Source organism: Ciona intestinalis, chromosome 8, assembly GCF_000224145.3.
Source record: "Ciona intestinalis chromosome 8, KH, whole genome shotgun sequence".
Classification (NCBI taxonomy): domain Eukaryota; kingdom Metazoa; phylum Chordata; class Ascidiacea; order Phlebobranchia; family Cionidae; genus Ciona; species Ciona intestinalis.
In genome coordinates this window covers 538,790-564,994 of record NC_020173.2, presented here as the reverse complement: position 1 = coordinate 564,994, position 26,205 = coordinate 538,790, and the positions used below count along the sequence as shown (strand labels likewise).

Below are 26,205 nucleotides of genomic sequence, written 5' to 3'. Positions count from 1 at the left end.
ATATATGTAGCAGGTTAGATGGTAACTATATGTTTCTCTGTTTGTTTAAGGTTTGTCCATTCTGGTCATCTTGGCAATCTTGGACAGCATGCAGTGTAACTTGTGGCAGGGGATTGAGATCTCATGTTCGTGTGTGCACCAATGGTGACGTAGGTGATTTTGGCTGCATGGGAAATACAACAGAAACTGTTCACTGCGTTGAAAACGTAAGTCAGGTTTAGAAAACAAAAAAAATCGTGTTGTCATTTAATGATGTGTACATTTGGTCATTAGTATGTAATTCAAGTTTCAACATAACAGTTAACACAATGTTGTGATATATGGTATGTTTGTTTGGTTAGACTTGCCCTTACTGGAGTCAATGGACAACATGGAGTGATTGTAGTGCAACATGTGGTGGAGGTCTACAGAGTCAGCAACGTTATTGTGTTAATGAACAACCAGGACAACCTGGCTGTGAAGGACAAGCTTTCAACTCACGATTCTGTAATTCACAAGTGAGTGTACAACATATATTAATTGGAATGTTTGTAATATAAATATATACAAAAATTGATCAGTTTTACAGTTACTACAATGTTCAGGTGACAATTCAGAGTATGTTTAGTGTAAATCACTGATTTACTTTTTTTTTGTTATAGGTGTGCCCAACATGGTCTGACTTTGGAGACTGGTCAGACTGTACTGCAACTTGTGGTGGGGGAACTAGAACTCACACTCGTGTTTGCTTGAATGGTGATGCTGGGCAATTTGGCTGCAGAGGTTCAACTTTTGAACAGGAATATTGCAATGGACAGGTGATTTTGGATTTCATATTTATGGTGCTTAATTGAGTTTTATTAAATTTACAATTTTTAAAATTAAATTTCACTTTAGTTAGGAAAGTTCGCAGCTATTTAGATTATAAATTATGTTTATCGTAGATTGTGAAATGTTAATGGAATTTTCCATTTTTCATGACCAACATCTTATTATAATCCAATGTTTATTCACAGGCTTGTCCATATTTCTTACCTTGGACACCATGGAGACCATGCACAGTTTCATGTGGTGGGGGAACCAGATCAAGGTCCAGGACTTGTGCAAATGGAGATCCAGGAGAACCTGATTGCATTGGAAGCGTTGGAGACATTGAACAATGCAATACCCAAGTATGTCAAATTTATAAACAAAATATTTTATGTCCAACGTATAAATGGACACCAGAATGTTGTTATTGGTATATAGATTGTTTGAATAAATACTTGAGTCAAGTGAAAGTGATTTCTGAAAAGAAATAATCATTTGTATTAAATTTATTATTTGATATTGATGCAGGTACATTTAATGCAGTACAACTAACTTATAAAACACTCTTGAACTAACTGTTGGAGTGAATATGGCTAGTTATAAGCAATTCTTTGTTTTACAGTCATGCCCAACTTGGACACAGTGGTTATCATGGGGTGAATGTGGAGCTACATGTGGTGGAGCTTTACAGATCAGGCAGCGGTTCTGCTTTAATGGAGTTCTTGGCCAGATTGGTTGCCATAATGGTGATTTGCAAGAAAGCAGGATATGCAATGACCAGGTATGTATCTTCCATTTAAATCCAAGACAAACCTTTCTTTAAATTGTCAATTTTAGAAATATTGTAATTGTACAGCAAAAAAAGTTTTGAAATTACGTTTGTTATTTATTTTAGCAATGTGATTACTGGACGCATTGGAGCACTTGGTCTGGTTGCAGTGAAGACTGTGGTCAAGGCAACCGAACCAGGTTCAGGAATTGTGTGAATGGATTAGAAGGACAAGGATCTTGTCTTGGTCCAAGTCTTCTTGTTGAAACTTGTCATCAAGGGGTACGAAAAATTTGTTCATTATTAGCCATTTTGTATAAAATTTATTAATCATTTTTTATTAGTTTATAATTAATGGTACATGGTCTGTGATACACTTTTATTTTAGAGTGGTTTAAGTATATTTGCTTCGTTGTCAAAATTAACTTATAGTTCTGGAAGCTCTATTTTTTGGAAATCTATTCCTAAACGTACAAAATCGGATTTAAAGCAATTTTTATGTTTTATCAAACAGTTTAATATTGTTAATTAACAGGATTGTCCATTCTGGGGAGAATGGAGTCCATATGGAAGCTGCAGAGTGTCTTGCGGTGGAGGAACTAGAATGAGAATAAGAAGATGCTTCAATGGAATTGCTGGAGGACCTGGATGTGTTGGGAATGATGTACAAGTCGCATCCTGCAATAACCAGGTGATGTGAAGTTGTAGTCTTCAATTTTTTTTTAATATTTTACTTGAATGTTCATACTTGTAAGTTCATAACAGATTTATAATCAAAGTGGTTAGCGCACCTGCCTGTAACCCAGAGGTAATGGGTTCAAGGCTGTTTGCTGTCACCATTGTGGCATATGTGTTCTTGGACAAGACACTGAACGCCAAGGCAACTGCTCCAACCTAGTGGTGACTCATGGGTTGTTCAATTTATCAGCCATACATAAAAAATAAAAAATTCCTTCTTCAAAAAAATAATCACCCCCAAAGTAACACATGGTCACTCGGTAGCTGAATTTCCGGCTACACGAGGATAAAGTAAGTTACATTCATTCATTTTTGTTATTTTTCTACAGTTGTGTCCAAGATGGAGTGACTATGGCAACTGGACCATGTGCAGTCAAACTTGTGGTAGAGGTATTCGCTCCCACTCAAGAACTTGCTTGTTTGGAGATGTTGGTCAGTTTGGATGCATTGGAAGTGTTAGAGAACAGGAACCATGTCATGACCAGGTGTGCTTTACCTGTATGAAAATGTTTATTTAAAGTGTTGGCCTTTTTTTAAATAATTCCTTATTAAAATGATTTTTAACAAGTCAACATTTTTTTAAAACACAATACAAATTTGGTGACCTTTATAAAATATTATTTATCTAACTTTCTATTAGACATGCCCAATGTTTTCAAACTGGGGACGTTGGTCTCTTTGCTCTGCAACTTGTGGTATTGGTGTAGCAGTGCGTGTACGACATTGCGTCAATGGTCAGTTTGGTCAACCTGGATGCATTGGAGCAACTCAAGAGTTTAACAATTGTAACACACAGGTATAAGGCAGTTTCTGTAATGTTAATTGAAATTGCTTTAAGGGGCATTTTATTTTTGCCTCATTTTACAATGTACAAACTTTTAAAAATGAAACATAAACTAGATCTGCAATTACAACTGCTTGGCTAACTCCTATTTGTCCTACAGACTTGTCCTAGTTGGGATAATTGGTCTGCATGGTCTTCATGCAGTGTTACCTGCGGTGGTGGCTTCTCAGATAGAACCAGAACATGCTTGAATGGTTATGAGGGTGATGATGGTTGTACTGGAACCAGCCAAGAATCTGTATCATGCGCAGACCAAGTAAATATTACTAAATCTGTTTCTGTTTTTTTGCATTTAGTTTTGAAGTTGTTTGATTTATGTGACTATTGACTTTTTATATAACAGATGAACTTTAAATGACATTTACATTTGCTTTTGGTGCGACATAAAATCAATGTTTAAACAGGATTGTGCTATGTGGACTGCCTGGGGGACTTGGACACCATGCAGCTTGACTTGTGGCAGAGGGGTGCGCTCACACAGTAGAAACTGCACCATCTTTGGTGAATGTGTTGGAGATGACACTAAACAGGAATCATGTGTGGAAGGAGTAAGTAGTTAACATCGAATATTAATATATGTTTATCATAATTTATATAAAGAAGTCGTATGAAAGATAAATATTTTACATTTAATTTAGGTTACAACTAATACCATGCCGCTAATGCTACACTACAGAAATATAATGAATATTTTAAAATAGTAGAATGTGGTTGACAGTTAAAATGTGTTTAGAACTGTGAGTACTGGTCTTTCTGGTCCGAATGGAGTCCTTGCACAAGCTCATGTGGTAATGGTGTTTCATCAAGAACAAGGGAATGTATCAATGGAGAAATTGGTGAAAGTGGATGCATTGGACAACCAAGTGAAGTTGAGGCTTGTAACACAGAGGTTCGTGATAGTTAGTTCATGTTTCTAATAATTTAATGGTGTTCATTTTTTATTAGTGTTGGCTTATTTAGAAGAATTAAACAGCTTAATAATTTAGTAATTTGTGTTTGTGAAAATTATATATTTCGTTTTACTTAGACTTGCCCAAGTTGGACAGCATGGACCACATGGACCACTTGCACAGCTACATGTAATGGAGGTGTTCGAACACACACAAGAACATGTGTTGGTGGTAGTGTAGGTATGGTTGGTTGTATGGGACCAACAATTGCTTCGGAGTTCTGTAATGGACAGGTAAAATTTAAATTTTGTTAACAGATATTTTACTAAGTGTTACATTGTATACCTTTTCCTGAAAATTAAATGAACATTTTTTTTAACAAAAATTTGATTTATATTCAAACCTGTAATCATTTTATTTGATATTTTTCAAACTAAAATGTAATAGATGTTTAAAATATACAATTTACAACAACAGGGTTGTCCTTACTGGTCACCATGGTCAAGATACAGTGGTTGTGACCGGTCATGTGATGGTGGAGTTCGTGTACGAAGCCGAACATGCATTGGTGGAAGATTGGGTGATATTGGTTGTGAAGATGAAAGTATAATGTCAGAAACCTGCAATGAAACGGTAAGATATATGCTACTGGTGAACAAAATAAATCGATTTTTTTAAATTAACATGTATTTTGATGTTTTAGCTAAGCAATATTTTACAGTCGGCAACACTGTTCAAGTGTGTAGTTTTTGCAAATAAATTTTTGTGTTATTTATGACAAAAAATCTTTTTTGTAGCCATGTCCCGCGGTGTCTGATTGGTCGGACTGGTCTGCTTGCAGTCGAAGCTGTGGTGGTGGAACCAGAAGTCAATCCAGAGGTTGCTTCCTTGGCCAAACTCGAACCAGATCAAACCAATGTGAAGGTGGACTTACAATTGTAGAAAACTGCAATGTACAGGTAAAAGAAATAACTTTATATATTAGGGTGATAGAGAAATGTATAACATGTTAGACCAATTTATTTTTTCTAATTTTTACTAATACTAATTTGACAAAAGTCATGCTAAAAGCCTACTTAACAAAAATCATGTTGTTTTACATTTTTATAGATAATAATTTGTGAAGTATGTTTTTAACTTTGTTTATATCTAATATATTAAACCATGTTGTAATAGACATGTCCATACTGGGAGCAATGGTCACCATACTCCCCATGCAGTGTGACTTGTGGTAGAGGTACCAGCTTCAGATTACGTCAATGCATCGATGGAGAGGTTGGAATGCTTGGTTGCATTGGAGAAGTTTCAGATAATAAAACATGCACTTCTTCTGTAAGTTTCATATTATTTTTGCTTAAATTAAAAAAAAATATATAAAAAGATTATCGACAAATTTATAAATGAATGATGAAGGTGTATGAGAGTCACTTAACTATTAAATAGATGACAAACCCTTTTTTCGTTTTAGAATTGCCCCTTCTGGACAGAGTGGGGATCATGGGGTGGATGTGATAAGTCATGCGGAACTGGTCTTCGAACTCGACTACGAACTTGCTTCAATGGTGTTGAAGGAAACCCAGGTTGTCTTGGATCGAACTCAGAAAGAGGCGAATGTAGCACAGAGGTGAGAGATGTGGCTATAACCGAAAACTCCATTATACACCTTTTAAGGTGGCAAAAATTAATTTTGACTATTTATGTAAATACCAATATTTTCTTTAACTGTTTCCGTTTGTCTAATCCGCTATAATATGTACCAGCCATGTCCTCAATGGACGAATTGGGCTCCATGGAGTGCTTGTGATGTAACTTGTGGTGGTGGATCTCAAACAAGAAGCAGAATCTGCACAAACGGATTGCCCGGAATGTTGGGTTGCGATGGACCAGATTCTGAAGATAAATATTGTAATGGTCAGGTAGGTGTCAACAGTATAAGTATCCATGCAACCTGTGTATACATACAATACACAGCGACAAGCACTTGCATTGATCGTGTTGGCTAAAAAATCAACTTGAACTGTTTGTTTTATGATTGATTGCCACCGAAAGAGTATAACTTGCTTGCATAGTAACATTGAATCTCATAGATCTGTCCGTTCTGGTCAAGATGGGGTTCATGGGGCGCTTGCAACGCTACATGTAACGGAGGTTACAGAGAGAGAGTTCGCATTTGTTTGAATGGTGTTGCAGGAGGACCTGGATGTCCTGGTGACGTCTCTAACTTCGGAACTTGTAATACACAGGTGAGTGCCTACAAATATCGTAAGATCACCTTACAAACTAATCGTAGAATAAGTATAACCTGGTCGTACGTACGGTGCTAATGAATTGCACCGCTGTTGTCTTAAAGACTTTAAAATATGAATTTTTTTATATCTGTATCAGTATATTATTTAATATAATTGTTCTCGTAGTCGTGCTCGTCATGGTCACAATGGGGATTATGGAGCGATTGTAGTTTGACTTGCGGAGGTGGCAGACGACGTCAATCACGTGTCTGCTTGGGTGACGTAGGAGCTTGCGTAGGAAACAATGAGAACCACGAAGATTGCAACATGCAGGTGCGTTTACCGTTCATTTAAATGGATATGCTTATAAAATATACCCGGTAATGATATTTTCATATTTTTACTGCATGGGTGCCAATTTAGATATTTTGAAAGTATAAAGGTAAAATATTTGTGAAACTTTCGTTGTATTGCCCAAACGCACATAATGGTAGTCGCGTCAAGTCTCTACAGGCGCGCTAACCGTTGTGTTGCGGCGTTGCACAAATTACCTAACTATTTTTCAATTATTTTACATAATTTTGCTGCATTTAAACGTTTAAAGATGAATTGGTCGTTTATAAATCTGCAAAATACCTTGTAGTAACCCAAAGATCTACAGGTCTGCCCGTCATGGTCGGCATGGACACCATGGTCAGATTGTTCAACGACGTGTGGTATTGGTGTTCGCACACATACTAGAGTTTGTAATAACGGCTCACCTGGAGATGTGGGTTGCCTTGGAAACACCACTGAAGAACAGAGTTGCATTGACAGGGTAAACGGGATTTAAGATTTTATATATAGTACTTTGCCTATGCCGCGACAGTATGATGTGTATGGTCAGTTAAGCGGTTAAAAATGATGATTTTTTATAAATTTCTAACAAACGCATAAGTGAAAATTGCACGCAATGCGACATAGTCAATATAGGTCTAACTCTAAACTATAATGTTCTAATAGTACATTTTCTTTAAGTCAAGGATAGGACAATATAAATAAAAGTAGCAACATCGTTTTAAAAATGTCACGTTTTATAACATTTCTTTTCATCTGTGTTTGGAATTAAGAGTGTACACGCATTGGCGACTTTTTGGCTACAAAAAGCTCCTTTCGCTTTTCTCGTAAATTACGCGGCGAGATTACTGCTTGTAAACAATTTCAATCCTGTAATATCAAAGGTGTTAGAATGCTGTATGATACAAATACGATTTTCGCACTGCGTCGACGCACTTTTATTAGAGGGTTTGTTTTGTGCAAGCGAAACTCAATTCATCCCCTTAGGCGACGTGATAAACTCCGCCTTTTATCTGACGCTGTCGGTTGATTGTAACACGACACTTGCGGAAATTGAATCAGTTTAGAACGCTCGTTCCGATGTGTATTTATACAGAAGGGTATCTTCAAATTTCTTTAGTTTCACGTTGAAATATCTGGACAAAGGTCTATAAAAATTATGCTGCAGTTTTATATGAAAAATAGGTCAGTCTTTAAGTCTTATATACTTTCTTTTTTCCGAATATACTTAAAATATTTGTCTCATATTTTTAACTGTCTCTATTGCATAAACTAATTTTGTAACGTTGGCTATTATTATTAATGTAATCTCTCACAGACTTGTGCGTATTGGAGCATATGGGGTCCGTGGTCAGCATGCTCGGTTACTTGCGGTGTTGGTGTGAAAACTCACCGAAGAGAATGCATCAACGGTGCTGAGGGTGAAGCTGGTTGCTTGGGAAGCAACTCAGAGAGCGCAAGCTGTGACCAACCGGTAAATAAATATGGTTTCCGAAGCTTATATATAGCGCCGTACAGCTCATACCAAACGCTGCCCTATGGTTTTGTATGGTTGTATTTTAATATACCGCGTTTTTATAATATAGTATGGTGGGGTAAGATGGGGCACCTTTTTATTCTATTTTCTTGTCCCATTTGGTAGTAAACAAAGAATATTTAAAGATTTATAAAACTGTATCCGAACGGCTATAATATAGACCGTGGTTAATTGTTTAAATTACGATTAGGTTATTTAGATATTATATGCTATAAAAAAGGAGTCCCGTCTTTCCCCATCCAACTATAAATAAACCAAAAAAAAGAGTTAAATAAAATATTTATTCCAGCTAATTAGCTTTGTAAACTAATTCAGGATAGAACAAGCTTTAAAGGCTGTACAGTTTTTTATACATACATTTTCAACAGGCATGTAGAGTGGTATACGAATGGTCACCATGGGGTTCTTGCACCAAAACATGCGGAGTTGGGAAGCGATTCCGTAGCAGGGTCTGCTCTCAATTCGCACTTGGTCAGTGCTTAGGCTTGCCAAACCAAGAAGAGATTTGCAACGTTCAGGTGAACTAGTCTTACACGCCAACCGTTTTAAGTCCGTTGCAATGATAACAATGTAGTAACTCTTCTGGATGTTTGGGTAATAAGCTCAATGGGCCCTAAACCTCGTGTGCCCTGGCGTGCCTCAAGACCTAGCCAAGATAGAGTAAAATAGGAAACAATCAACTTGTAACACTTTAACTTTGGCTTTGTGTAAATTACAGCAAAATGCAGTCTTCTTAACTTGTTTATGATATTTTACAGGACTAACTCGGTGCCTCTCTTTGCAATCTTCGGTGACTCTTAACAATTAAGAGTAAAGAATTAAACGTTTAATTTGTTTTTACTAACCCTTATTTTTCTTCTAACCTTAACGTTGTTTCCTTGTTTAACACCTTATTATATTTCCAACCACTAATTTAACAACTAACACATTTTTTCTATTTCAGCTTTACTAAAATATTTTTCTTGCAGCCCTTATTTTACACATTTGTATGTTTTGTTCTACTAATATCTTTGTTTTCTTATTCTAACCTAATTTATTTACTTTTTCCAGGTTATTATATTACTTTTATTCTAACCGCACGTTTTTCTCCCACTAACCTCTTTTTATTCACAGCTAACAAAACACAATTTAATATTTTAACACTGATATACTTATTATACTACGCCTGTACCTTACTTAATACTAACCACCACTAACCATTTTATCTTTTAACATTTTTACTTGAATACTTTTACTAACTTTCATAGAATACTTTCGCACAGCCATTCACGGCAATTGTACGAAAGTATGCTATGATAATAATAGCACATTTCAGTTTTATCTCAAATGTGCTATTTCTCTATTAATACTATACATTGTATGATGCATGTTATATTGTTTACTAACTTGAGTAATTTATAAAAAAACATTCTGGAGTTGGTTTTATAAACAAAATTTTCAAACCTTCTTTGTACAAAACAGAGTTGTCCTTACTGGGGACCTTGGAACGCTTGGAACAAATGCAGCGTGAGCTGTGGTGGTGGATCTCGCATGAGAACACGACCTTGTGTGAACGGAAACCCAGGAATGGACGGTTGTACTGGTCCATCGAACCAGACAGAAGCTTGCAATAGCAAAGTAAGTGATTGTGGTAAAGACTTCAAACAAAACCAGCAAGAAGCCCAAGTGCTGTTAAACTTTGTAAAATATTTCAGTAATTCTTATAACGATGTTTGTGTTTAGACATGTCCGTCTTGGAACGATTGGTCGGTGTGGTCGCCTTGCAGTGTAACGTGTGGTGAAGGCGTTCAATCTCGAACAAGAACATGCTCGGGTGGAACTGTTGGTCAGGATGGTTGTCAAGGACCTACCAGACAACAAGTTACTTGCGGAAGCATGGTAAGTCATCTTTTTTTAAATATATCCTAATTTAAATTAAATTACAATAAAATAAACTGCACTTTTTATACAGAGCGACTTGTGTCCAACATGGACACGATGGGGACCTTGGGATACTTGCACTGTGACTTGTGGTGGAGGTAGCAGAGATAGACGCAGAGTTTGTACAAACGGTTCACCAGGTGATGCTGGATGTGAAGGTTTACCGACAATGAGTCAACCATGTAACCAACAGGTGAGGTTTCAGAATTTTACTTATTTTTCTTGACGGATCAACGTAAGTCGTAATTACACAGGTGTCTGATTTCATTCACTTCGTTCTCGTTTATGAGTTACAATTTTTTTTCCGTTTTTTTTCCTCTGTTTTTCGTTTGTTTAACATTGTTAATTTAAAGTTCTGACTCGTGACATACATTTTAGTGAAACGGAGGATTAATATAAAAAATTACCCCCAAACTATTATATTTGATTTTCGGGGAAAATACTGGTTTGTTTAACCTTTAACGTAATTTTGCGTTGAAACAGGCTTGTCCGAGCTGGAACAACTGGGGATCATGGACAGTATGTAGTGTAACATGCGGTGGTGGACAATATTCAAGATCTAGAACTTGTTCCAATGGAAATGTAAATGATGTTGGTTGCATTGGAATGCCTCGGGAAACTGCAGATTGCAATACACAGGTATGTATAAGTGCGGCTATATAAGTGCACGTATATTTTTTTACATAGCTACGTCGAGTTTAATATGTTACGGTAAACTACTATTCAAATTCAACAAATTTTACCTGTTTAATCGCTGACATTTCCTTGTTATCTCATACTATTTTATTTAATATTTTAGCTGAAGTGCGACTTATCAAATGTCGCTTTGCCGTTATCCCACATATTTGTTATCATTTACCTATATCCTTCACAGGCGTGTCCACGTTGGTCGGATTGGGCATCATGGACGGCATGTAGTCAAACATGCGGCACCGGCATCCACTCACACAGCAGGACTTGCATCGGAGGAACAATAAATGATCGTGGTTGTGATGGACCTGCAATGGTGGAAGCAGTCTGTTCTGGACCTGTAAGAATATAATTGTTCATTGAATTATTAATACTTGAGCTTCAAATTAACTTTATCTATATTTATACAAGTTAGTTTATATTTGACGTATTTTTCTACGTCAGTTTTTTTTTAACATACGAGCATTTGTGTATAGGCTTGTGCATACTGGAGTTCATGGGGACAATACAGTAGATGTTCTGTGACTTGTGGAGGTGGTGAATACACAAGAACAAGGTTCTGTGTTAACGGTGACGCTGGAGACCCTGGTTGTGTTGGTACTACCAGAAGCACATCTCCATGCAGAACTCAGGTATTTACACATATTATTAATATCAAGTAGGGTGGGGGAAGATGGGACGCCTTTTCATTTTATGTTCTCGTCCCGTTTGGTAGTGTACAAAAAACATTCAAAGAATTATAAAACCGTATCCTCGCGACTCCCATAGACCGTTGTCGAATATTTAAAACAAGATATTTGGATATTAAGTGCTAAAGGTGTCCCGTCTTCCCTCACCCTACTGTGCTATTAAGTTGCGTCCGTTTCACGGTCACGCATTTAACTCAGCGAACAACAAATCGTCAGTTAAACTTAAACTTATTCGATCGTATAAAGAAACAATAAAAAACAAAATAAGTTTACTGACACTTACTATAGTAAAATACCACACAACTGATGTAGTTTTTCGTTTACATATTCCAATAATATAGCAAAGATTGCATTGATTCAGTTAAAGGGTGCTAACTCTCTGTAACCCCTCGTTAAAAGATAACAGATATGGTCGTACAACGTGGTACTACAGTTAAGAACACGCATAATAAACATAGATACGCGGTTAGACGGAGACTATAAGTCACAAGCTATAACGTTAAATTGATGGCTTACAATCGTAAGTTTGTAACATTCATGTTTCCTACGTTTAGGTTTGTCCAACATGGGGAACATGGAGATCTTGGGAAGGATGTACACAGACTTGCGGTGGCGGACGAAGAATTCGTGTTCGTGCTTGTGACAATGGAGTGTTCGGTGAAGAAGGATGCACCGGTGATATATCACAAGGAGAAGATTGCAACACACAGGTTTGTGGATTTGTTTTGTTTAAAGTGATCACCATGTGTTTAGGAGTAAGAAATAGGTTTAATTTTTGTATAGAGCACGACCTATTAGATATTTCGTGATACAGGGCAAGAGTAAGCCTTTTAAAGGCCTAATGAGTTGCACATATTGGTTCTCAGACTCATTTGTATTTTATTATGAAGGAATGTCCGGGATTCAGCGAATGGTCGAACTGGACAACTTGTTCAGTGTCATGCGCTGGTGGAATTCAATCGCGAAACAGAGTTTGTAATTCTCCAAACAGAGATTGCGTTGGACCTTCCAGTGAAGAAAGAGGTTGTAACTTCCAGGTACGCTCTAAATGTATTATACGCATCTGTGTGTGATCAAACAACCTATTTGAGAACTTGAAATCCGTTTAAGCTGTTTTACTAATCGTTTTCATTAAACGAAAACTGGCTGTATTTTACTTGAATAATTTTGTGCTTTAAATATATCTTAGTGCAATCAATCGTTACATTTTGCTTGTGTATTATTTAGGCTTGCCCGTATTGGTCCCCATGGGGTGGATATGGTAGTTGTAGCAGAACATGCGGTGGTGGCATCCGAACACACAGCAGGACTTGTATTGGAGGTGAACCTGGTGTAGAAGGTTGTGAAGGCTCAGCTAATGAATCAAGCTCATGTAACAGACAGGTGGGTTTCAAATTTTACGAACATTAATTTTTGCTTTCACAATAGGTATGTAGTATACTTAATCCCAATATTTCTGTGTTTTCAACAACTAACACCGCGCTTTTTATAGAGTTTACGGAATATGGTTTATAAGTTTTTAACCAGACTGTGTTTACTACCAAATGGGGCGGTAAATGGGAATGAAAACCTGTCCCAACTTACCCCGTCCTGCTATATATGTCAATCAAACTTTTAAATTACGTAAAAATAGTTTTAAAAAATGCAAACTGAACTAAAACGACTGACTTAGTGTTTTCATGTGTTTTTTTTTACAGAACTGCCCTGAATGGTCACCATGGGGTCTCTTCTCTGCTTGTTCAAAGACGTGTGGTACTGGTACCAGGAATAGGTTGAGATATTGCGTTGGTGGAACCATTGGCGACGATGGTTGTACAGGTGCTTCATCCGACTCAATGAATTGCAACACTCAGGTAAGCTTGGGGGCCTTTTAATGCAATTGGACTTTTTACTAGAGACGGCATCTATTGTTGCAAATATTTACGCTGACGTTGTATTTTAGGCATGTCCCGCATGGTCCGAATGGTCGCCGTTCACAGACTGCAGTACATCTTGCGGCAATGGCTTGAGAACTCACACTAGACAATGTATTGGTGGAGTACCAGGTCAACCAGGTTGTATTGGTGAACCATCGGAGTCTGTTGTATGTAACAGCGGAGTAAGTAGTCATTGTTTTTCTTTGACGTATACAAGCATGTTTATGAACACTTTTTTCTTTCCAATTAGAACAATAGTATTGTTTTAATAATATATTTCATTGTAAGATGTTTGTTGGTTAGGTGTAACGGTCACGCCTTTTATCTCATCAATTTTTGCTTGTCTTAGCGTCACGTTTTACTGCTGTTACTACCCGTCTATTCGATTTAATTTATATTGCCCTCTGTCGTTTTAAAATATTCCAGCGAAAAAATAGTAAACTTACAGTTATGTATAGTTATCATACAGTTATGTATAGTTATCATACAGTTATGTATAGTTATAGTTATCGTCAAAGTAAATGAAGTATAAATATTAAAGTTGTCGGTTTTGTTCAGACTTGTCCAACATGGGATAACTGGGGCAGTTGGTCTTCTTGTTCCGTTACATGCGGTGGTGGTATTCGAACCCAGGAACGTGTTTGTTTGAACGGTAATCCTGGTGATGAAGGATGTATTGGACCGATTTCTACTGAATCCGAATGCAACGTTCAGGTAAACAATTAAACGCCCGAACGTTTTATTAGCAACATGAAAAAACGGCAATCTAAATAATCGTTTATACATTCTACAGGATTGCCCATTCTGGAGGGCTTGGGGTTCATGGACTCCATGTCCAGTAACATGTGGAGGTGGTTTGATATCAAGATCAAGAACTTGCATCAACGGTGATCCAGGAGACGTTGGATGTGAAGGAGCAATTACTGAATCTTCGATTTGTAACAGCCAGGTAACATTAAGTTCCGTATTGGATTGTTCGCTATTAAAAACTCCGTAAACGTTTTATCCGTTATGTTGCAATATACTACATGTATTAATGAATGTTAATTTGTAGGTTTGTCCATCTTGGGGTCCATGGTCACTGTGGTCACCATGCGACCAAACTTGTGGTTCTGGTTTAAGGAGTCACACAAGGTCGTGTAACAACGGAGATGTTGGACAACTTGGTTGTGAAGGTCCAACAAGTGAGCAACAAGACTGTAATAACCAGGTGAGTTTTAAAAGTTGTCTTTATTACGACACTATATAAAATTTTGGGTGTTTCTTTTTAAACTGGGGTTTTAAAATATATTTTGTTTTAAATTTATTCCTGTATAAAGTAATATATTTTAATTCGTAATGTGATTTTATAGGTTTGTCCAACATGGAGCGAGTGGACACCGTTCGGTCCTTGTTCAAAGACATGCGGTGGTGGAGTGTACAACAGAACTAGGACTTGTTTGAATGGCAACGTTGGTGATGTTGGTTGCATCGGACCAGTGAATGAAGAAGAACAATGCCAGACTCAGAATTGCCCAGCTTGGTTGGATTGGACACAATGGAGCGGATGTTCAGCAACTTGTGGAGGTGGAACAAGATCACATACACGAGTTTGCGACTCACCTGGTGACGTGGGATGTGTAGGATCAGATACAGAGTCCGAGGGTTGTGAACCAGAGGTTAGTGTTATAGGAATGTTTATAAAGAGCGCTTATATACTTTAAACACTAAAGAAAACAAGATAGGACAGTAATGTTATTACGCTAACGTTATACCAGTTGACTTGTTTTAAATGCATTCTTCCTGTTGTAACGTTGTCTAGATTTGTTTATGTAATATATATGCGTACGTCTACAGCCTTGTCCTGCATGGTTGGAATGGACTCCATGGGGACCTTGTAGTGATGAATGCGGTGGTGGAATCTCGACCAGAGACAGAACTTGCACCAACGGTCGACCTGGACAACAAGGTTGCGTTGGAGGATTCCAAGAAGCAAGAATTTGTAACACACAGGTAAATATTATGGTTGAATCATCAGCAATGGGCGTGGTTATGTAATCATTAATAATATCAATAATGTACCAGAGAATTCATGAAATGTACTAGATAGCAACCCTTTATGTTCATATTTGGTATGTAAGCAAATGTGTTTGTAGGCATGCGCAAGTTGGGCCGAATGGTCACAATGGGGTTCATGTTCAATCACTTGTGGAGGTGGAATTCAAGAAAGGACAAGAAGATGTATCAACGGTAATCCTGGTGATGAAGGTTGTCCAGGGTTGGCATTGGAAGGACAAGGTTGCTCCACCAACCCTTGCCCAGGTAAGTTATTATAATCATCAGGCGTCATGACATGTTAATCAGAGCACTTTCTTCGGATTCCAAAAATATTCGTATTCAAGTTTCGATGCTGCATCTATTGTGGGAGGACATGTATAACTATATCCCAAATAAAAAATAGATAGCACTACTAGGTTACTTGCGTGTTAACTAGTCAGCGGGCACGAGGTGTAGAAAATAAAATATCTATAAATCTGACAGCCATTCATTTATAAAGGATATTAAAATATGTTTAATGGATTTACATCATTCTCATTTCTTTGCAGTATGCATGCCCAACTACGCACAACAAGGCATGGAGTTCGGATTCGTCGTATGCACGGACAGGAACCGGGTCGGATCTACTTGTACATTCACATGTAGAACAGACTACCAGATTGTTGGCATGTCTAATCTCAATTGTGTTGAAACTGTACCTGGAAATGCGGTTTGGGACAACGAAGTACCAGTTTGTAAAGGTACGACCAGTTTACCAAGTTCAATCGTTTAAATTTTTTCTCCTGTATTTTCCTGTGGTACAACGTTTAAGGTGGAACGTAAGTATCGCGTATTTTAACAATTAATAATTTTCAGAAAAATGCAGTGAACAAGTGGATGTCGCTTTTGTGATTGACAGCTCCTCAAGTATTGGTCCAGCCAATTTCAGGACAATTAGAAACTTTTTGATCGCTTTGGTTCAACGGTTCAGTATTGGACCCGAAGGAGCTCGGGTAGGGAAACTATTTTAATTCGAAATTTTTTTTTTAGCTTCTGTTATTATAATACTAAAGAGTGGAAAAAGGCATCGGAGCTGCGTAACAAATTTTTTACAGCTTCAGTGAATACTTTTATACTTTGAAGCCACTGTAACATTTAACTTACGGTCTTTTACAATCGCGGGGCCAGAGTTATATGATTCTGTAAATATTCGGCGTTTCCTACCAAATGGGACATAAAGAAAAGAGTATGCAAACATCCCATCTTACCCCACCGTATTATATATTCAGGGACAACAAGTAACTGTTAAACAACAATTGTTATTCATCGCGAAAATTTAAAACTGTACAAACACAAATAGCTTCCATAGAAACTGATAAGACATTCATGATTTCATGCATTAATATCTGAACTCGTATTTTAGTTTGCTGCCATCCGTTACAACCGAGATATTGAGCACTTGTGGAACTTGGATCAATATACTACACGAGCTGCTCTTATTGAAGGCATCAATAATATTCCATACAATGGTGTTGGCACTCTTACAGGGGCTGCTATCAACTATACTGCCGAAAATATTTTCTTGCCTGAACTTGGTCGACGTAAAGGAGTTCCCAAGATCGTGGTGGTGCTGACGGATGGTACGTAGCTATATGTTTAGTTTTAAAGTTGGTGGATCTTACCTGTACAGCTGTGTTTTATTCAAAAATATTTCTACAGCGTGAATGTATTAAGATAAATTTTTAGGTTGGTTATACGCTGCGTAAAAACATGTGATCTAGTCATGCCATTTCGTAACGAACTTGTAAGCACTTAAGGAAACTATTTTTCTTTCCAAATTTGACTATTGCTTAAACTCCACTGGAAAATAGCGAAAAACTTAAAGATTTAGAAAAATGTATAACACAACTTAATGGATTGAAGTAATGAATTATAGACTCGTCGCTACTTATACCATTGTGGGCGTACGTGTCCTTGGGCAAGACACTTAACAGCAATTGATCCAACCCAGTGGTCACTGATGGGTGTCCAAAATATCAGCCATACATAAAAAAAATGCAAAAAATTCCCCCTCCCCTCTAAAAAATAATCACCCCCAAAGTAACATACACACCCGTGTCATAACGACTGTCGTTTTCTGGCCACGCGAGGATAAAGTAAGTTACATTTATTCATTCATTTATCAACTCAGGTGTGTCATATGATGACGTGTCTATACCTTCACAACGTTTGAAGAGCGACAACACCATCATTGTTGCTGTTGGTATCGGACGTTACGACCAAGACCAAATCAATGAGATTGCCTCCGATCCAGACCAGGACTTCGCCACAACCGTGGCAGGCTTCGATGGTCTCAACCGGGTCGTTACAACTATCTCTTCGCAGATCAAACTTTGCCAGGTATGTATAAGTTTAGATTAAATGTAATATCGTATGAATCAATACGAAACATAGAAGACTTGATTATGAGTTGTCGCCGTTTGTCATTGGACAAGACACTTTACGCAAGTTGCTCCAACCCAGTGCTAATTATTTTGAACTATCCTAATTGCCAGCAGTCATACAAAAAAAAACATGGTAAATCATAATCGGGAACGAGGTGTATAAAACAGAACATCAGTGTTATAATGACTGTCGTTGGCCCGCTATACGCGAGAATAAATAAGTTACAGCGCTTGTTCGTTTATGTATAGGTTGTTCAACAGTAACATTCAAATATTTTTTTAATGATTTTCGATAATAGAGGATGAAGTCATTTATAAAAATTCAACGATTTTTACATTTAACTCAGGCCATCACTAACCTTACTACGTGCCCATTAATCACCGTCATGGACATCGTGTTGATCGTGGACAGCTCCTCAAGTATCGGGGACGACAATTTCGAACTGATGAGGAACTTTATTCTTGAACTTGTCAGAAGTTTCAACGTTAGTCGGGACACGACCAGGGTATGTCGAAATTTAATTTGGTTAAGAAAAGCATATTACACGGCTATGTCGATAAACATAAGTGTTTCACACCTTTACAGTGTGGTGAAACAATAGTTGTACTTAATTTGCCATCAACCGATATAATAAACCGTTATGTGTTTATATATACCTTATCAAACCTTAAACCACACATTTCTGTATACGTGTAAATGTTGAGTGTCTGTATATAGCTGCATATCTATTTTATAAACAAAACACGTGTTCTGTTCCAGATCGGGTACGTTCGTTACAACAACGCTGTCGATGAGCGATTCCAACTTAATACATTCAACACATCTGAGGAAGTCCAAGAAGGTAAGCTAATCCTAGATTTAATATTGTGAAGCAAAATATATATTTTTGCTTTGCAGCTAGATATAGTAACTCTTATTTATGTGTAGAATTACATAGGCGGTAATTCCTAGCGGACATAAGATGTGTAAAATAGGGAACGCCATTATAACCTTTGCCGGTGCCCTGAGCGCCAGGTTAGGATAAATAGGTAACATTAATTTTGAGGCACGACGCACAATAACATATAAGATAACGTATAAGGTATTGGTTTCAAATATTAACGTTTTTTTTTTTTTTTAGCCATACGAGCCGTTCCATACCGCGGATCAGGTACACTCACCGGACAAGCTTTGAGTTACGCATCTCGTACTTCTGTTCGAGCACCAGCTGGTAGAAGACCTGGTGTCCCTGGTGTCGCCATTGTTATCACTGATGGTAAGTTAAAAATATTTTAATGCTGGATATACTGTTTAGAAATAAGTAGTTCACAGGCATGCAATATATGACTTCAACTTTGCTAAAGACGTTTATTACAATAATAATAATTGTTACTGTACTGACATCATACTATTTTCAGGTCGGGCACAAGATGCAGTGGACGCACCGGCGCGTGAATTGCAACGATTAATGCAGGTCGTTGCTATCGGTATCCGCGGTGCAGTACCTGAACAACTGAACGCCATTGCAAGTCAGCAAGGCTATGTGTTCAATATCGAAGACTTCAATCGTCTGGATGAAGTTCTCGGATCTATTAGTTCCACAGTCTGTTTCGCAGGCCGTACTGGAACACCAGGCTTACCATGAGCAATTTATTCTAAATATGAAATTACATAACGGCGGTTATTGATTTCGATCATGGCCTATTTTACTACTCGCATTGCCAACCTTGAAATTGTTTTCTTTGTAAATATGTTATGTTGGCTATTACTAACGCAGCACTGATATCAATAAATGAATATAATAAATCGTTGTGTTTCATTTTTGCAGTTTGTTCGGTAACAGTATATTATATTAGGGTGGGGTAAGATGAAACAACTTTCATTCTGTGTTTACGTCCCACTGGGTAGTAAACAAAGATCATTCAAATAATTTTAAAACTGTATCGCCACGACTACATAGAGTATAGACCGTTGTTAATTGTTTATAACGAGATCAGGAAATTAGGTTTATCTGGTAAAGCAAAGAGATTCTAAAGGATACTCCCCTAAAATCAGCTAGATGTATGTGATGTTTATGTTCTAGCTTTTTTTCTTTTTCCTGACGTCATCATTTGTCAAAGGGGTCAGCTGACCAACACAACACAGCGTCATTTGAGTTGTGGTTGAGGCAGAAGACGTTTGTTTATATTTAGCCCTTACGTGTATGTACAAGGTTTACTTCGGTTTGTAATTACTCGTTGGGTCAGGAATAGAATATTGTAGTAATGTGATTAAACTATGATTGCGATGTAAATAAATTGTAAATACTTTGTTTCTTATGCATTCTGCAATAAACTTTGCATATATTTGTTTATGGCAACCATTCAGTTGTCATTGTTTGAACGAATCATTATTTGATACTTTTATAGTAGAATCCAAAGTTATATATGTATTGCAAATAATTACATAAACTAGAGCTGTTTGTTTTCTGAACAATCAGTCATTTTGAATAATTGGTGTTCAAGAACTCCAACACCACCGAAATTTTCTTCTTGAACGTCTAATAATGAATCAATGTCTTGGCTGTCTGGGCATGCTGTTCGGAAGCAGACAAAGGAAAAGACGGTACTCTTGTTATTATAATAATTTATAAAATGTTCAATGCAAATTACCATTAATAAAATGCTTCAGTGACAAATTCAAAGTTAGGCCATAAAAACAATTCCTATCATTACTTTTTGCTGTGTTGCTGAACGCTGGTATACAGAAGTTACCGCATTCAGATGCTTAAGAGCTGTACATTGTCATTGTATATGTGCAGTTCATGCAAGGTTTTAATGTGGGCAGGATAATACAATATTTACCAATTTTAATGAAAGTCTTGTAGCCTAGTATTTTCAATGTATGCAAGTCACATATAGTTCTACTTTAATCCAATTCCAGTTTGAAATACTTGGTGAAATACAAAGACGATGAGTCTCGTCATCTTGGGGTTGAATTTGAAAATTTGGTGTTTGACGATGATGAAAGGCCAAACTATGGGACTGATTCTCCGTATGTGTTTAATGGTTGATTGATATGCGTGCAACTCATCTGCCTGTAGTGAATTACTAACATGGAGCTCTATGCATGAGTTATAGTTTATACTGAAACTGATTTACTTTTTGTACCGAATGATGAAAAATAGGCTGTTGATTTTAAACATCACTTCAATATTATTCTTGCGTTTTGTTGATGATTTGAGTTTAATAACATTATATATGGTAAAATAACATTATATATGTTACATATTATAGTTACATATAATAATATGTATATAATTTTATTTATTGCTTTAATTATATTAACATATTAATTAAAACAAAAAGAAGATGGGAATTAAGAGCAAAATGACGGTCATTGTTTGTTAAGACAAGATAATATACAGAAAAGTAATAATTATAAAGCACGACTCTTAACCTAACACACAGTCACTGTAGTCATTAATAAAATGAGTAGAAAAATTAAGCATGCTTGAATGTATGGAATGGGTTTTGGAGATTTTTCAACTGAAGGATTATAATATATATTTCTTTTACAGCAATAAGTTTTTTACCTGGCAAACTAACAATTTATTTTCTGTTTTGATTGATTTCTGAAATTAAGTTGTTTTATCATTTAAACTTTTTCCAATCAAAACTAAATTTATAATCCAACAGCATGGGTAGGTCCGAGATGGATATGCATGTGATGGTTTACCTTAATTATATACATACAGTTTAAAACATATTATAGTAAATACCAATATCTTGCATGGTTTTCATGTTTTGTTGCAGTTCCATAACAAGGGAGGAAAGGGAAATGTTGGTGAAACGACAATATGACAAAATCCTGGAAGAACAAAGAAAAATTGATGAACAAATTGATAAGAAGGTATTGTTACAACATTTATTAAGATTGTTAGGACATTAACATAAGTGCCTAACATGGATATGCATGTTCTGGAATACTGGAATGGATTATGGTACCTTATGTTATATTCTGGATAAACAAACCCATAGTAACAAACAAATCTGTGATAATACATCAATTTAAAGTAATAACATTGCATATGAACTAAAGAGCATCTGTGTTATCCAAAAGATAAGAGCATTTAAATATCATGAATGTATATTTTAGGCGTTTTTTTGTAAGAATATTATGATATTCCTTATTCCATGACTATTTTATATATCATATAATTACTTCACAAATTAAATGTATCTTCTTCTACTAAAACCTATTTTTTTCTGTGTCACCCTTATTTGACAAATTGGTGTGACCTATATAACAGTAAGATAATACTGTATATTTGGAGGCTTGGAGCCTATTTGAAATAATGTGTGCCAACATGATGTGTCTTTTTCCCTCCAGATGTTTGAAGAAGAAGATTTGATTCGTGTAGAGGAAGAAGCTTATCATGAAGCACAGAAGGAAGCAGCTCGTGCGGCCTCCATTACACTCTCACTGAGAGTAAGTCAAACTTGAAAAAAAATTCTCTGCAAAAGTAAAACCTAAACTATTTAAACAGTTTTAAAAATATAAAAATGGTAGTAAAATGCAAAATTGCTTTTTGCAGGTGTTTAGTGATATTGTGGATGCTCTTGAATTTTAAGGAAGTTCAGTTTTTGTTTTATTTAATCTTAGCTCACTTATGTTTAAACCATGAATCCATGATAACATCAATAATAAGTTGTTTTATTTTAGGAGCAGTCAGCAGATCTGGCAAGCACAGTCGGACAATCATCAAATAGACGTAGCTTAACACTGTAAGCAAATTATGAGTCATAATGTTGAATGAATAGAATTGTTTTGGTCGTATGCAANNTACAAGCATGTAAAGTAATGATAAACATAATAGGAATTAATGTATTATAATTTGTTGAATAACACAGTTGATGTTAGAATGTTACTAACTATCACTTGCATGTAATAAAAGTGTCATATAACGTTATGCTGAAAGTGTAGCACTGTATTCAACAGTAATACAAAAACTTTCATTTTATTAAAAACTCAACATATTGAAGGTATGAACTTAAACATTTGCTAACCTTAAGCAAAAGGTACAAAATTAACATTGTCATAAACCCTCTTAACATATACAGGGATGAAGTTGAAGATGATTTTGAAGATTTTTTGAAAGAAGTTCAATCTCGTTCTAATGCATTCCGTCACCAATATGCTAACAATAACTTAGGTGGTTTATTTATCTTTTCAAACTTAATTTATGACCATTTTTAATCTTGTCGTTGCTTGGTGTTTATATGTGCATAACTTCTAAAAGGTTATGATACGTTATATTGTAAAGATAGGCACTATGGTAATATTGGGGTCCCGTTATCATTATACTAAAGCATTGATCTCACTGCGATTCGTTGAGAGTAAGCCTTAAAATCTATCGGTTCGGCAGAAAACCTATACAAAATGTAGTTTCAGGAGATTCCTTGATAGGGGTTACCAGCTTATAAACTAAGATGTTGACTGGTTTATTAAGCTTACTTCGATCTATATATTTTGTTTTAGCATGCATACTGTGACTGTGCTAACCTATTTTACAGTAAGGTAGTGTCATTTATAGTAGCACTTTCCCAGGATAAGGCACTTTCAAATACAGCATAATATATTTGAAAAATAATATGTGATGTAACATTTGAAAATTTGCTGATTCCTCTTTATTATCCAAAACTTCTAGAACACCTCGAGTAAATATAAGCCCTGGTTGCAAAATGCAAAAAGCAATATCTTATAAAACTTTGAGAATAGATTTCCAATGTTGGAATTCCTTATATTCACTTGGGATGATGTCTTTTTATCATCTGCTTTCACAGATAAACAGTTGGATGTTAAACCAGATGCAGATCATCTTTCATCCATAGATCGAGGAGGAGACGGGATGTCAAGTGAAGAGGACTTCCTTGCTCATGAAATATCAACATCCAATAAAGAGGATTTAGAATGGGATAAATATACAACAGGTTGGAAATTTGATCTCACCAAGATGTGTTTAATTTGCACTGGAGATTTAATAGATAGATCACATTTAATACCCTGGTCTAGTTTTCTGTAATTGCAGAATTATATTTTGATAAATAATGAAATAAAAAGATCCATTGGTCTATGAATACAGCTTGGTATATGTTTAGGTATTTGACAAAAATAAGACACCTATGCTAGGTTTAGTGTTAATAAATTTAAATGAATATAGTTTAATCCTCGTGTGACAGACTCCAATAATAATATTAGTGACGGGCATTGAATCTAATATTCCTTGGTTATAAAGCAAGTAGTCTATACCACTGTTCTTTGTCAAATTGATTATGTTTATTCCTTCAAGGAATACAATATTATTTAGATTCATATTTGATGCATTGTTTATTACATGCAGGTTTGGATGGTGATGCTCATGTTGAAGATATACCTGGGAAACGATTAGAACCTGTGGGAAATGCTAATACAAGTATTAACAAGCCCAATCTATCGGCTACAATATCAAGGTATGTATTTGTGTACATGGAATCTTATGAGGGTGATTTTTTTTAATTTTGAGTTTCATGTAAATATTTTCACTGTATTTGATTAATATAAATTTGAGCAAATTCACTTGTTTGATTAAGTTTTATGCAGTTGTAATTCAACTAAGCATTTGAGAAAGACTTGGAATGGGGTTGGAGGGATTCTGACACTTCACATTTGTGTTTAAATAAATTGCAACAATATTCCAGGTCACCTGACAGAAGTATGGAAGCTGAGCGTATGTTTAGTATAACTGATGATGAAGAAGATATGATGGGAGAGTTCGTACAAGGTTGATACAAGTGCCTTATATTCCATCTTACCCCACATTGAAGCAGTTTGTTCATTCATTTTGTATGGCAATGGAAGCAGTATTTACATATACTTCATTCTCAGTGATGCCTTGATAGAAATAAAACACCATTTAGTGCCACCCTGATTCACACATTTATTCAAGTGGTCAACACTTTTACAATTTGTTTGGTAACTTTTATCTTTCAATTTCGTCCCATTCATGATATATCTTGATTTTTATTGCTGTTATTTATTTTCTTTGTGTTTTTAACGTACATGTTATAGTAACAATCCAGTCAGTTGTATATTTCAACTTACCAGCAGAACGTATTAATACTGGGGTCCACGTTGCCTTAATTATTGCTGTCCGTATATATTTTCGACATATTTCTGCTGAGTCCTGTGCAATAATTCGCATGTAAAACCCTTTCGTCGAATTTCCGAATATTGTTAAAGCCGAAAATGTACACAAACTGTGACTTGCTTATTCAGAAACACAAAGCGAAAACTGACACACCAAGTTTATAAATACGTGGGCGATTCCCTTTTTCTGGCGTTCACTGGGTTTAAAAGCATCAGCGAGACTTGAGTAGTTTATTCAATTGAAATTGAACGATGAAGTTGCTTGAACTTGGGATATTGCTTTTGGTAGCAGTAGTGGTATGCGGAGCAGCCGAAAACGGAATCGGTAAGTAGGTTTAAACTGCACCAAGCTAAGGTTTTATAAAGTGGCCTACTAATTTTGATGTGTTGTTATTTTACCAATGTTAGTTTTAGTAGTCAAAATCCGGCACGGCTGGTAAACTTACCGACAGTTCTGTTAAAAGTTTTATGCTAACTTGAGTTGCCCAACATGGCCCACTACTAGCATATAGTCATCTTATACTGTTAATGCGTGTTTAGCAGTCAAGCTGTCATCAGATGCTTTTATTGTTGTGTTAATTAACTTGATTTTCACTACTGTATTTAAAAAAGATAAATGAAAATTGTGTTATTTTAGCTATATATAACAAAGGCAAGAAGGTTTGTCTTAATTCAAGTTAAATTGTAACTTTCTACAGTTTTTGATTTGACGCGTTCGCAACAAAATGTATTCGTGGATGAACACAATAACTACAGACGCCAAACCAACCCTCCGGCTGCTGACATGCGTGGAATAAGTTGGGATAGTGAACTGCAGGACCTTGCGGAAATGCACGCTAAGTAATATATATTTGTATTCCTTTTGCATCCCAAATATCTAATTTTTTAATCATTCGGTATACTCTTTGAGGAGACAACCGTACTAGACTTTACCACAATGCGGCGAACCTGTCCAAATCATATTTTAAACATTAATTTTTATAAATGCCTTAGATTACAATAACAAAGTTTATTTAATTAACAAAGCGAAGAGGTACAAAATAGCAGCAAAACTAACCGGCGCCATGTCACAGTGGTTAGTACATCTGCACATTTTGTCCGGCGCCGTGGTATAGTGGTTAGCGCGCCTGTAACCATTAGGTAATCGGGTCAAGGCTCGACGCTGCTACCATTGTGGGCGTATGTGTCCTTGGGCAAGAACCTTAACGACAGTTGCTCCAACCCAGTGGTCACTAATGGGTTGTCCAAATTA

At 36.3% G+C, this 26,205-nt stretch overlaps 3 protein-coding genes across 9 annotated transcripts in view; all 3 read left to right on the top strand.

The window, feature by feature from the left end:
• LOC100179634 overlaps positions 1-19,594 on the top strand; it is a 62,765-nt gene extending 43,171 nt beyond the window's left edge. For 5 of the 6 annotated variants that reach the window (XM_026835602.1, XM_018812820.2, XM_026835601.1 and 2 more), the window contains 48 exons: positions 51-206; positions 342-497; positions 642-797; positions 996-1,151; positions 1,412-1,570; positions 1,685-1,840; positions 2,094-2,249; positions 2,626-2,781; positions 2,937-3,092; positions 3,241-3,396; positions 3,545-3,688; positions 3,874-4,029; positions 4,168-4,323; positions 4,508-4,663; positions 4,828-4,989; positions 5,207-5,362; positions 5,499-5,654; positions 5,791-5,946; positions 6,118-6,273; positions 6,445-6,591; positions 6,920-7,075; positions 7,913-8,068; positions 8,500-8,649; positions 9,593-9,748; positions 9,854-10,009; positions 10,083-10,244; positions 10,535-10,690; positions 10,926-11,081; positions 11,218-11,373; positions 11,985-12,140; positions 12,321-12,467; positions 12,658-12,813; positions 13,128-13,283; positions 13,373-13,528; positions 13,905-14,060; positions 14,140-14,295; positions 14,401-14,556; positions 14,699-15,004; positions 15,183-15,338; positions 15,482-15,647; positions 15,932-16,123; positions 16,239-16,375; positions 16,786-17,002; positions 17,554-17,762; positions 18,154-18,312; positions 18,567-18,648; positions 18,928-19,062; positions 19,205-19,594. In XM_026835602.1, coding sequence (XP_026691403.1) covers positions 51-206; positions 342-497; positions 642-797; positions 996-1,151; positions 1,412-1,570; positions 1,685-1,840; positions 2,094-2,249; positions 2,626-2,781; positions 2,937-3,092; positions 3,241-3,396; positions 3,545-3,688; positions 3,874-4,029; positions 4,168-4,323; positions 4,508-4,663; positions 4,828-4,989; positions 5,207-5,362; positions 5,499-5,654; positions 5,791-5,946; positions 6,118-6,273; positions 6,445-6,591; positions 6,920-7,075; positions 7,913-8,068; positions 8,500-8,649; positions 9,593-9,748; positions 9,854-10,009; positions 10,083-10,244; positions 10,535-10,690; positions 10,926-11,081; positions 11,218-11,373; positions 11,985-12,140; positions 12,321-12,467; positions 12,658-12,813; positions 13,128-13,283; positions 13,373-13,528; positions 13,905-14,060; positions 14,140-14,295; positions 14,401-14,556; positions 14,699-15,004; positions 15,183-15,338; positions 15,482-15,647; positions 15,932-16,123; positions 16,239-16,375; positions 16,786-17,002; positions 17,554-17,762; positions 18,154-18,312; positions 18,567-18,648; positions 18,928-19,062; positions 19,205-19,431 — 7,737 coding nt within the window. In that variant the 3' untranslated portion in view covers positions 19,432-19,594. Of the gene's footprint in view, positions 1-50; positions 207-341; positions 498-641; positions 798-995; positions 1,152-1,411; positions 1,571-1,684; positions 1,841-2,093; positions 2,250-2,625; positions 2,782-2,936; positions 3,093-3,240; positions 3,397-3,544; positions 3,689-3,873; positions 4,030-4,167; positions 4,324-4,507; positions 4,664-4,827; positions 4,990-5,206; positions 5,363-5,498; positions 5,655-5,790; positions 5,947-6,117; positions 6,274-6,444; positions 6,592-6,919; positions 7,076-7,912; positions 8,069-8,499; positions 8,650-8,889; positions 9,447-9,592; positions 9,749-9,853; positions 10,010-10,082; positions 10,245-10,534; positions 10,691-10,925; positions 11,082-11,217; positions 11,374-11,984; positions 12,141-12,320; positions 12,468-12,657; positions 12,814-13,127; positions 13,284-13,372; positions 13,529-13,904; positions 14,061-14,139; positions 14,296-14,400; positions 14,557-14,698; positions 15,005-15,182; positions 15,339-15,481; positions 15,648-15,931; positions 16,124-16,238; positions 16,376-16,785; positions 17,003-17,553; positions 17,763-18,153; positions 18,313-18,566; positions 18,649-18,927; positions 19,063-19,204 lie in introns of those variants that run through there. The other variant, XM_026835605.1, reaches the window with a different exon arrangement.
• Positions 19,595-20,175: 581 nt separating this feature from the next.
• LOC100186675 (AP-1 complex-associated regulatory protein) lies at positions 20,176-25,071 on the top strand. Of its 2 annotated transcripts, XM_002126099.4 has the most exons (9): positions 20,176-20,390; positions 20,709-20,819; positions 21,581-21,677; positions 22,158-22,256; positions 22,491-22,552; positions 22,889-22,980; positions 23,612-23,758; positions 24,169-24,277; positions 24,506-25,071. In XM_002126099.4, exons 1-9 carry the CDS (start codon positions 20,332-20,334, stop codon positions 24,591-24,593), a joined length of 864 nt encoding a protein of 287 aa, XP_002126135.1. In that variant the 5' UTR covers positions 20,176-20,331; the 3' UTR covers positions 24,594-25,071. The 2 variants fall into 2 exon arrangements, with proteins under 2 accessions (XP_002126135.1, XP_009859227.1); XM_009860925.3 differs by lacking the exon at positions 20,709-20,819.
• A 134-nt stretch (positions 25,072-25,205) lies between these two features.
• The window catches only part of LOC104265937 (GLIPR1-like protein 1), a 3,135-nt gene continuing 2,135 nt past the window's right edge, over positions 25,206-26,205 (top strand). The window contains exons 1-2 of the mRNA XM_026835485.1: positions 25,206-25,278; positions 25,652-25,793. Coding sequence (XP_026691286.1) covers positions 25,206-25,278; positions 25,652-25,793 — 215 coding nt within the window. The remainder of the gene's footprint in view (positions 25,279-25,651; positions 25,794-26,205) is intronic.

Bases quoted from the DNA above. Each gene is read 5' to 3' on its own strand.
- LOC100186675 (XM_002126099.4), top strand. From the start codon at position 20,332: ATGAATCAATGTCTTGGCTGTCTGGGCATGCTGTTCGGAAGCAGACAA. The intron at 21,678-22,157 runs GTATTGTTACAA...TTTTCCCTCCAG, and splicing joins ATGAACAAATTGATAAGAAG to ATGTTTGAAGAAGAAGATTT. The intron at 22,981-23,611 runs GTGGTTTATTTA...CTGCTTTCACAG, and splicing joins ATATGCTAACAATAACTTAG to ATAAACAGTTGGATGTTAAA.